Raw genomic sequence first — 12,370 nt, 5'->3', positions numbered from 1 at the left:
GTTAAGTTTAAATAAATAAATGTTAGCGTTCTTCTTTTGTTTTTCATTCTTCTCGTGAGACACAGTGTTCAATCCCTGGTAAGCTATTTGTAGAACAGACCTGTGGGCTACTCATGTTGTCCTTGGGGGTCATTTGTATCTGCTAACACCATTTTTATTTTTTTTTTGGGGGGGGGGGGGGTGATACACATTCAACAGAGCAAAAAAAGCATCCATTTGCACAGTGTGTCTGTCGTCTTCCTTCCAGGGATGTGATTTTTCCGCTAATTCGCGGAATTCCGCGTTTTTTTTATCTCCCCCCCAAAAAAAAAATTTCGATTTTTTTTTTTTTTTTTTTTTTTTTTTTTTTTTTTTTTTGTAGTAGTAGTAGTTCATTGTGTATGCACATAACTCCGACAGATAACATCTTCTACTATAACAAAGACATTTGTGGTATGCTCTAATATGAGTTACTTTTCATTTGGTCATGATACAATTATTTGTTCATGAAATTTGAACTCTTCAACATTATTAATGTGTTAACTTAGTAATCACATTAGTTAGATATGATGATATTCTCAGTGATAGTTTTTAAAAGCAAAGGCAGTCCAATGTTTTTGAAACTGATTTTGAGTTGACTAAACTGCCATTTTATATGGGATAGTTCAATATACATTGAAAATTTATGCTGTTGTTTTGTCTATTTCTTTGTCATGTGAGTGCATTGAAAGTACTTAAAAACACGGCCCCCTTGTCCCCCCACCAGGGCACTGCCCTGGACCTAGCTGGGTGCCAGCGGCCCCCAGACCCCCGGCTAAATTTTCAGATAATTTCACTTTGGTCAAATCACATCCCTGTTCCTCCCTCCCTCATCCACGATAGTTAATTGAAGGCAATTAACTTTGGTGACAGACGATATTAGTGTTATTGAAACCTTGACTGTTTAAAACCAGGGTAATCGGCCCATACTTATTTATAACTTCATTTCGCAAAAATGGGGACTGCGCTTCTTAACAATAAATAAAATAATCTAATGTTTGCATATCGCAAATTGCTAGGAGTGCAACCTTGAACACAACGCTCGCGATTCACTCTCTATCGTATGCATGTGTGTGTGTGTGCTGCGACACATCACGAAGCGTCAAATTCAATTAAGTGCGATTGTAAAGGCTGAATGTTTTGCTCTTGGCTATTAAAGTGGCCGGTGAGTGTCTGGCTCATCATTGGCCAACCTTTGCAGGCAGGCCCGGCTCAGGGACGCAACATCCATCCGTGCCCTTTGTCGATCGCAGCCTCCTTGTGTCCTTTCTTCTTTTCAGCGCTCGAGTGTTTGGCAAACTTTTCTCTCTCTCTTTCTGCGAGCGGAAAACTTTTTAGAGGCCTAAAGTAGCCTGTTATTGTATAGTCAGACACAAGGTCTGTTGGGGGAATCGACTGCATGTCGCTGTTGGCTAGCTTGCCACTGCTAATCTGCGCCAAGGTTTTTTTTTTTTTTCTTTTGTCGCAGTCGCTCGGCATGTGGCGAGCCGTGCTGTTTAAGTGCTAGTGTATCGATGTAAAGCGGGGGTACGCGCATACTGACGATCAATATGTGCATACCCGGCTCAAGCTGCATTTTCGTCATCATCATAATCCCCCTTTTTCCGTCCCATCTCCCGTCCTTGTTTTGCACAGGAGACCAAAATCGACTGCATCCGAGTCGCCACCAAAGGTAGGACGCATTCGAAGATTTCCACATTTTAGCACAGACGCTTGAATGTAGGGGTTGAACGATTTAAATTTTTTTTGTAGTTGACTCAGGTGGATAGTTGAAAAGTCAATGTCAATTAATTGAGGATGCCGTTGATATATTTTTCAGTTTTTAACTCGCTGACAGAAAGTTGGAAATTGTAAAACTCTAACACCGCTTCTTGTAACACAACTGCAGGGTCGCTTTTCGCTACTTATATGTAATAGTATTAGGGGTATTAAAATGAGTGCATTAATTTTGAGTTAATTTAAAGTTCCTTTAACACCACAATTTTTTTATTGCATGATTAATGACCACCCCTTACTTAGAAAGCCTGTACTGGGGAATTTCAGTCACAACGCAGCAGACACGTCCACGTCAAAATTTAACAGTAATAAGTTTAATAATAATAATGCATATATTTGTGGAGATTGGGGTCAAGTTGTAGTTCACAATTTTTAAAATGTGCTGAATTTCACAAGTTACTTTATGTTAAAGATTGGATTGCTCTTAATATGAAAAGAAAAATGCACTGAGCTGTCACCGTCTTACAAATGCAGCTATGCCATCTAGTGGCAGAAAAATAACCAACACAAATCAATATCACATATAGTACATCTTTCTAATTTTAACTAAATATTCTGAATTATTATGAAATTACTGTATCAATGACTCAAATATGCAGTCATATTTCTATTAGTTTAACTTTTTTTTACATTTGTGAAAACTTAGAAAAACTTGTTTTATCGTACTTTTTATCGCACATATGAAAAAAATATATAAAATTGCAATTAATCGTGAGTTAACTATTGAAGTCATGTGATTAATTATATTTAAAAATGTAACCACCTGACACCCCTAAATAGTATACAATTAAAAAACTACGACATGACGTCAACTAGGTTCAACCCCTTGCATGAATTTTGTAGCATGTCGACCATGTAAAGTGCATTTTTTTATTGTCATTTTTACTATGTGTCCACACTGTGGCAAAACCAATAGAGGCTTCATTGCAACCATCAACTCTTACATTTTCAACAATGTTAAAGTTGTTAAATTTGATGCGCTGACAATTTGTCAAAAAAACAAAAATCATCTGGCTTTCTTGTTTTGCTGTCTGACTGTGGTTACATCAAGTTTGAAAAATAGAATTAGGTTGAAATTGTGACATGAAATCATTTGACCCAATCTGTCTCGGTCAACTCTTGTCAGATGAATTAAAACCCAAGATTTGTGCATTGATAAAGGACAAAATTCACTGCAATTTTGAAGAGAATTGACTGAGATTTTGAAAAACTAGTTTTCTCCAGCTACATCATCAGAAAACCAATCAATAGCATTCTTGGTTCGACTTGGATGTAAGCAAGATTGTTCAAATGGTCCTAATTAGTTCATCGATTAGGCATCGGACTGAAATTTGGGAAAGTAAAAACCTGCTGATATTCATTCACTACTTTTCTTAAAAATCATTCAAAATCAATCCGATTCTTGCACCAATGCGAGGCGCAAGTCGATTGTCCATTTATTTACTTCGTTAAACAGCTGACAAAGAAATGTGTTTGGAGTCGTTAGCCAAAACTAACCTTTGTCAGCTATCATTCAAAATCAAAACGTTCTTAGCATCAGTTTAGTAAGAAAATTCAAATGTAAAGCACCATCTGACCCACAGCCAATTTGTGAATTTTGAAAATTGAATTTGCTGTAGTGAGAAATCATTAAGAATTGTCTCAACCACGGCAAAGCAAGAACGCCGTTGTAAGGAATCATAAGTCAATTTTCCATTTACCAAAGTATTTTCGTTTCAGTAGCCTTACTTTACATGGACAAAAATATTGGGACACACCTCTTACTGATTTCCATCCCAGCATGCTTGGAGCATGTGTGGTGAAAACCAATTTTTCCATTTGCGTAAGCGTTGGTCCGGTGTCCCAATACTTTTGTCAATTAAGTATCCTCATACTGGTGGTCAACAGTGTTGTGAGTCCGTGTGGTTTCTCTTTTTTTGCGTGCGTGTGTTTCCCTCTCTACCTGCTGCATGGCGTCGTGGATCTACTCACCCCCGTGTCACGCTCAGCCGCCATTCTGGTGACTCAGCTGACCACGCCGTACCTCCGCATCGCCCCAGCGGCCGGTGATCATCAGCTCACAGGTCAGAAACGCCGCAGCCTCCATTCGAGTTGGGCGCGTGGCCAGAGGGGGGGGGGTCAAGTTGAGGGAAATTCAAAGCCCTGAGACCATTTTCACTTGGGAGCATGAAATTCACTGGAGGTGTCTGTCATGACAGGATGCCTAAAAAAAAAAAATTCTCAAGGACCCGTGCCTGAAGTTGAATGGAAAGTCATTGAGAATTCCAGGGCTCTGAACAAAGTTTTTACAATTAACAAAATCTAACAAAGTAACACTCAAATTGAAAAAACATGCTTTTGAAAAAAAATATTTGGGTATTGCTGTATGTTTGTACAGAAAAAGGAAGGTCAAGCAGTTTTTAGAGAATTGTAGTTTACTTTATTTCACAATGATAGTATTCTTAAAAAAAAAAAAAAAACTAAACTAAGGCGAAGCATTTTCAGGAAACTAAAAACTAACAAACCTTCTCGAAAATAACTAAAATGAATTGAGTTTCAAAAATTAAAGTTATATTGTTGATCTGTGATCGCATACTGTTTTTATTTAAATTTGCCAAAATCCAGATTATGTAAATCCTTAATTTCACAAAATGGAATTGGGCTGGCATGTCTATGAAAGCAGGACACACAAAAAAGTCCCATGTAGTAAATAAAAGCCGTCAAACGATTACATTTTTTAAGCTGATGAATCATATCTTAGAATCTTGATTAATCACTTAATTAAAAAGGCTTTTTTTTATCAAAATTTTTGCACATTTAACAAGCACTTATGTGTTCATTTTTTTCTACATTTAATGTTATGAGGGTGTCTTCAAAAAAATGTGTCCACTGCACATGCTCATCCTCTTTTTCTAATCAGTTAATGACCTGCATGATTTAAAATGGAAAAAAAATGACCCCAATAGTTTGACGTGAACAAATATTGTGAATGTCAAACGCAAACATTTATTAAATGCTTTACTTTAATGCATGGAGTTATGTTTATTGCTTAAACAACCTACCGTAGCCATCCGCTGTCAGCTAAAGGATCATTTGCGGTCAAAATTAATAGTGTGATTAATCTGTGTTAATATGATTCATTTTTGTGATTAATTAATTAGTTAACGCTTTAACTTTGACAGCACTAAAATAAACACACAATATTGGCCCAGTTATGTGAGATTGGAAAATTTCCCGCAGAACAGACTATATTTATTTTGAACTACGATTGTCAAGATTTAAGCATTAACTCTAAAGATTAATTTAAATCCTTTAAAGTGTGTGTGTGTTTTTTAACTGAGGTGGCAGCCAGAGTATAAGAGATCAGCCAGGGCCATGTTGCAACAAACTCGTTTTGTCAGTGTTTTCACCAGGAATGTCAATATTGACGAAATGTAGCTATATTCTAATGCTAATGGACTCTTTGCACAAATCCACGACTTCCTGAACTCAGTACCACTCCTTCATTTCCTGTCTTTCATGATTGGACAAACTGATTAATCCAGGTGGGCCTGACCTCAGTAACCACAACGACAATGGCCAGACACACCTGGATTAATCAGTTTGTCCAATCATGAAAGACAGGAAATGAAAGAGTGGTATTGAGTTCAGGAAGTAGTGGATTTGTGCAAAGAGTCCATTGCTGGAAACAGAAACAAATAATACTTTTTTTCCTGATGAAAGAAGAGACAATCCTTCTTTTGGTAGGCTCCTTTTTTATTTATTTTTTTTAATAGAATTAGAACACATTATAGGGGTGTGAATTGCTTAGTACCTGGCGATTCAATTCGTATCACGATGCATAGGTCCTGATTCGATTCGATACCGATTAATCCCGTTACAAATCTCTAAATTGATCATTGCGATTTTTTTTTTAACTCAAATTTTGAAAATACTAATCAGTAAACTTGTACATGTACACTGTAAGATTTGTATGAAAATATATTTATTAATCTGAAAATTCAGGCTCATAACTGAGCCACTGCATTTAACAAACAGTTTGCAGTCTGTTTCATGTTTGAACAGCACTGAAATAAAATATTAAGGCTTAATGTTCTATTAATATAACATTCTTCCATGCTTAATGTGTGAATCCTAACCCTAAGTAAGACGTTTTGTTGAATATTCCCATAAAAAAATTTATGTTTAAAAATCGATTCGGCCGCATATCGAATCGATTCGAGAATTGCGCGCTGTAATATCGCGATGTATTGCCAAATCGATTTTTTCTAACACCCCTAGAACACAATATTCTGTGGGCCTTGCAAAATCAGTCCAAATCCAGTAAAACAGCCGGGAGTGAAGGGGGTTGCTTTAGTAAAAATGTCTGGGAGTGATTAATCACGATTAATGCTGAAAAATTGCGCGATTCATTGCTTAAAAAGCAGCAATCAGTCGTGTGCATTAATGTGCGAAGGGTAAACAGTCAACACAAACATCACTAAAGCTTTAGCAGCTTAGATAAACGTGGGCAACTCCGTATTGTCCTCTTGGAGACTCCCAACCTTTCTCCGCATCCGCAAAGCGAGATAAGTTCACCCTCGCTTAATCACGTTTGCGGCCAGAACGCTCCGAGCGCACGAGACAAAAGACGCTTGGAGGCACGGCGAGGGACGAAGATAAAACCCGAAGAGATACATTTTTTTAAATAACCAAAATACTACATATCAGTATCAGATGGAGATTTTGTTCAACACAATTGTGATGAATAGAGTTTTAGGACGCAAAATGTCCTGCGCCTGAACATCAGTGTTACTAAATTTAGAATGATGAATTGCCACATCAGCCAAATGTGACGTCGTGTTGTCTCCCTATCAAGGAAAAAGATGCATATCCATCCCACTGACATATTGTTCTCGCTCCGGTGAGCCGCTATCAACAGATTTTCTCCCTTTTTTTTTAGTTTTTTTTTTTTTATTCCATTGGCCGCACTGACATGTTAGCAATCAGCTGCGAACTGATGGAGCTGATGCCACACATCACCGTTTTGTTTTTGTTCTTCACCACGAGCGTGTGACAAATCCGCACTTTGAGCTCGTCAGGAAAAGAGGAAGAGGCTCGTCAGTATTCCCGTCTCGACCCCCCCCCCCGGCGGGATTGAGATTCTCCAAGCGACTCGCACAGCTAGTGGCAAGCCAGCTGAATTTTAACAAGATCTGCTTTTTATTTATTACCTCCACCAAGGAGGGTCTGTTCTCATTGCTTTTATGCCTGTTATGAGGAGACACACGAAAAAATCTCAAGAACCCGTGGCTGAAATTACACAGAAAGTCTGCCATATTTGTTTGAAGCAGCTATTTTTGGTTCATTATAGTGGCCAACATTTTGATGACTTGCCATAAAACATACACACAAAGACAGTTTCCTCTAGCAACATAAAATTTGGTAGGCATATCGGTTATGAAGAGACCCACAAAAAAACCTAAACTGGGAATGATACAGGAAGTCTACTATTTTGTCTCGAAACGGCCATTTTAGGTTCATTATGGTGGCAAAATTTTATGACCAACCATAAGACATACAAGCACAGACAGTTTCCTTTAGAAATAGGAAAATACAATTTGGCAGGCATGTCCATGAGTAGACCCACAAAAAATCTCAAGAACCAATGCCCGAAATGACATAGGAAGTCTGCTTTTTTGGTAGGAAGGAAAAAAAAAAAAGAAAAAAAATACAATTTGGTAGGCATGTCCATCATGAGTGGACCCACAAAAACGTCTCAGGAAACTGTGCTCGAAATGACACAGGAAGTCGGCTGTTTTAGTTCGAAGCGGCCAGTTTAGGTTCGTTATGGTGGCAAAGTTTTATGACCAATTATAAAACATACAACCACAGTCAGTTTCCTTTATGAACATAAAATTTGGTAGGCATGTGTCTATCATGAGTGAACCCACAAAAAAGTCTCAGGAACCTGTGCTCGAAATGACGCAGGAAGTCATCTGTTTTGTCTCAAAGCGGCCATTTTAGGTTCATTATGGTGGCAAAGTTTTATGACCAGATACAACCACAGTCAGTTTCCTTTAGGAACATACCATTTGGTAGGCAATGTCCATCATGAGTGGACCCACAAAAAAGTCTCAAGAACCTGTGCTCGAAATGACACAGGAAGTCGGCTGTTTTAGTTCGAAGCGGCCATTTTAGGTTCGTTATGGTGGCAAAGTTTTATGACCAATTATAAAACATACAACCACAGTCAGTTTCCTTTATGAACATAAAATTTGGTAGGCATGTGTCTATCATGAGTGAACCCACAAAAAAGTCTCAGGAACCTGTGCTCGAAATGACGCAGGAAGTCATCTGTTTTGTCTCAAAGCGGCCATTTTAGGTTCATTATGGTGGCCAAGTTTTATGACCAGATACAACCACAGTCAGTTTCCTTTAGAAACATACCATTTGGTAGGCAATGTCCATCATGAGTGGACCCACAAAAAAGTCTCAAGAACCTGTGCTCGAAATGACGCAGGAAGTCATCTGTTTTGTCTCAAAGCGGCCATTTTAGGTTCATTATGGTGGCAAAGTTTTATGACCAGATACAACCAGTCAGTTTCCTTTATGAACATACCATTTGGTAGGCAATGTCCATCATGAGTGGACCCACAAAAAAGTCTCAAGAACCTGTGCTCGAAATGACACAGGAAGTCGGCTATTTTAGTTCGAAGCGGCCATTTTAGGTTCATGATGGTGGCAAAGTTTTATGACCAGCTATAAAACATACAACCACAGTCAGTTTCCTTTATGAACATAAAATTTGGTAGGCATGTGTCTTATCATGAGTGAACCCACAAAAAAGTCTCAGGAACCTGTGCTCGAAATGACGCAGGAAGTCATCTGTTTTGTCTCAAAGCGGCCATTTTAGGTTCATTATGGTGGCAAAGTTTTATGACCAGATACAACCACAGTCAGTTTCCTTTAGGAACATACCATTTGGTAGGCAATGTCCATCATGAGTGGACCCACAAAAAAGTCTCAAGAACCTGTGCTTGAAATGACACAGGAAGTCGGCTGTTTTAGTTCGAAGCGGCCATTTTAGGTTCATTATGGTGGCAAAGTTTTATGACCAGCCATAAAACATACAGCCACAGACAGTTTTCTTTAGAAATAGGAAAATACAATTTGGTAGGGATGTCCATCATGAGTGGACCCACAAAAAATGACACAGGAAGTCAGCTGTTTTGTCTCAAAGCGGCCATTTTAGGTTCATTATGGTGGCAAAGTTTTATGACCAGCTATAAAACATACAACCACAGTCAGTTTCCTTTAGGAACATACCATTTGGTAGGCATGTCCATCATGAGTGGACCCACAAAAACCTGTGCTCGAAATGATACAGGAAGTTGGCTATTTTAGTTTGAAGCGGCCATTTTAGTTTAATTATGGTGGCAACATTATATGACCAGCCATAAAACATACAACCACAGACAGTTTCCTTTAGAAATAGCAAAATACAATTTGGTAGGCATGTCCATCATGACTGGACCCACCAAAAAGTCTCAAGAACCAATGCCCGAAATGACATAGGAAGTCTGCTTTTTTTTGGTACGAAGCTGCCATTTTAGGTATGGTGGCAAAATTTTGATGACTGGCCATAAAGCATACAAACAAAGCCAGTTTCCTTTAGTAACATGAAATTTGGTAGGCATGTCCATCATGAGACTCACAAAAAAAGTATCAGCAAACCATGCCCAAAAAGACACAAAGTCTATCATTTTAATAATTTTCAGCGAGGCCTTCAAAAACAAACTTAGCCAAGAGATTTTGTCCAATTAGTACCAAATTCAAACCACCCATTGTATACTAGACAAATTGACTAATTTGAAAAGCCTCTGTGACTACGCCATCTAATGTGGGCAGAACATGGCGGCCAAGTTTGACGATCATTTCAAGGATTTGTCATTAGAACGTACGTCAGTATTTTCATCTTTAATTACTGTTACATTTTAATATGCTGTAACCTTGAAACTCCAAAAACAGCATTTATTTTCATGGGGAGGGGGTGCTGTTTGTTGAGCCATTAACATTGCATCATAAAAGACAGCAAGCCATTTGGAACACTTTATATTGATAAATACAGTAATTGCTAAAAATATGAAATTGACCAAATTTTGACTTCAGAGGTTTTGGCCCTATGCCGGTGAAAAGTAAATTCTTGGATGCCTCAAAATTGTAGTTGTAACTTGTGCTCATGTTGAAATTGCATGTACTTTTACTTAGATAGATATTCTGAAAAAAAAACCTGAATCTCTTCAGTATATTTCACTACGTCATTTTATTCATTTAAGTAATTATTATTATATCTTACGTTTGGTACAGAAATCCAAATTATAGCAGTGTAAACAGAAATGAATATAATATTCAAAATTAGAACAAATGAAACTGTGAGCAGTAAATAATGCGTACTACAAAAAATATTTACAAAATATTTAATGTTATAGTGATATAGAACCTTTTTTATCTTCTTTTTTTGATAAAGTATCTCACAGAAACAAAATAATGTGCTATACTGTAGTGTAAACCACAAAACAAGACTAAATATGAACTTAAACATTGCAGATCAAACTATATATGTATATATATATATATATATTAGGGAAAGGCAAATACATCTTGATATTGACCTTATTTTAAGGTATCGGCTATTCATAGATGCTGCAGATACCAACCACCGAGCAAGATCACATCAATCAATAGTTGCCACTATACTGAGGGTGTTTGACACGTTTCTGCATCAGAAAGAGGTTTTCTTTTTTCACATTTTTTTGCGTGAAATCAAATTTTACGTATCAAAAGTACTAAAGGTATCGGATACTTGATATTGGTCTGAAAACCAGTGGGATAGAACATCCCTAATATACACACATATATTTAATTCATTATATCATAGCAATAATCTTCTTTTTTTTTTTTTTTTTTTTAAAGTTCAAAATCAGTAGTTGTGGGAAACAATCAAACAAATGCAAGCGTTTGAACAGCTGAAAAATTGGAGAATTGTTTTCTTAATACAATTACTTTTTGTTTTGTTTTTGGCTAAACATCGTCCTTTCTGCAGGCGCCGCCACCCACAAACCCAACGCCGTGGAGCCGGAAAAGCAGACGGACCACACGGTGAAGATCGCCGGGGTCATCGCCGGCATCCTGCTCTTCGTCATCATCTTCCTCGGCGTGGTGCTCCTCATGAAAAAAAGGTAAGTGGTCATTTCTTGTGCCATTTTGCCGTCGCTTGCCGCGAGGAATGAATTCATTCAGGAAGTCACGCCCCATTGAGGAAATATTAATCCCTTTACACCGCCACCCTCCAACAAACGCCGTCAGCGGGAGAGCTTGTGAAGCCCCGCGAGGGAGATAAGCCGTGAAAAAATATTCTAATATTCTGAAAGTGTACGGATGCGTAGCTAAAGGCTACGTTTGCATAAGGCCCCGCTGCTCGTATGGCTGCGATAATAAGAAGCAAAGCTCTGCAAATATCAAGCGTCCTTTCCCTCCACCGTGACTGTTTATACTTTTGTATTTACATTCCGCTGCGATGTGAGACGTCACGTTTTACGGGGACAGAAGATTCTCTCATGTTTTTAATTCTTATTATGATGTCTGTGACAAATGTGGCAAAATACATCGGAAAACAGGTAAGAATGGAGCCGGTATTTTTATTTTTTTAAGAACTTGCTATTTGTTTCAATTTTGGATTTTGGATACAGAGATCACGCGAATCCAATATTTATACAACTAAAAACTTAAATGAATTGATGGAGTTTAACCGCCTTAAAATAATGTATAAAGCCCATCATGAAATTTTACCAATAAAACATAAAAATCAAAATAAAAGAAAAAAAGAGAAAGTGAGTACAAACTCAGAGGAACAGATATTTTTTCCCAAACAAATACAGAACAGTGTCAGTGTGTGGAACAATCTGGATTATAATATTAAATAATCTCAGTCTATTTGTATTTTTTACAAATGCATAAAAGCACAATTACTGGGAAAAAAACACAACAAGGTCATGATGTTGAATTATTTTGTTTAATTGTTACATTGAAAGCGTCTTGACTGCTTGCTGTCATTTATTTTGTGTTGATAAAAAAAAAATGTTGATCAGGTGCAGATATAAATTTTACTCTTTCTGCCCCCTTTCATTTCTTTTTTTTTAAGAATAAATTTTTTAATTTTTTTTTATTGGTTTGAATTTTTTAAATGCTTTAATGTGCCTGAAAACTCACTGTTGAATATGGGGCCACCCTGTAATTCACTAATTAAAAAAATAAAATAAAAATAAAAATGGTCCTGAATCCAGTTTCCCTGATCAACCAAAAATTGGGTGGACATGCCAATCATAAATGGACACGTGCGTGAAAAATTTTCACAAAATTGAACAGTAAGGCAGCCATTTTGCTGTAAAGCAGCCATTTTGGGCGAATTTCAGAGTTTGTGATTTGACCATCATCATCCCCAATAGGAAGCAGGTATACAATAGAGATGGTCAATAATTTGCTGAATTATTTCTGTGGTGTACTAGTGCCGGGAGAGAATATATATTTTTCTATTCCTATCATTATTCATTTGAGC

General features: G+C 37.4%; 1 protein-coding gene across 5 annotated transcripts in view; it reads left to right on the top strand.

Annotated features, from left to right (window-relative positions):
* Positions 1-12,370, top strand: part of LOC144042751 (receptor-type tyrosine-protein phosphatase mu) — a 245,438-nt gene that overhangs the window by 158,370 nt on the left and 74,698 nt on the right. For all 5 annotated transcript variants that reach the window (XM_077555675.1, XM_077555673.1, XM_077555680.1 and 2 more), the window contains exons 13-15: positions 1,654-1,690; positions 3,783-3,857; positions 10,859-10,994. In XM_077555675.1, coding sequence (XP_077411801.1) covers positions 1,654-1,690; positions 3,783-3,857; positions 10,859-10,994 — 248 coding nt within the window. The remainder of the gene's footprint in view (positions 1-1,653; positions 1,691-3,782; positions 3,858-10,858; positions 10,995-12,370) is intronic.

Source organism: Vanacampus margaritifer, chromosome 2, assembly GCF_051991255.1.
Source record: "Vanacampus margaritifer isolate UIUO_Vmar chromosome 2, RoL_Vmar_1.0, whole genome shotgun sequence".
Taxonomy (NCBI): Eukaryota; Metazoa; Chordata; class Actinopteri; order Syngnathiformes; family Syngnathidae; genus Vanacampus; species Vanacampus margaritifer.
The sequence above is the reverse complement of the archived record's forward strand: the minus strand, read 5'-3'. Positions and strand labels throughout refer to the sequence as shown.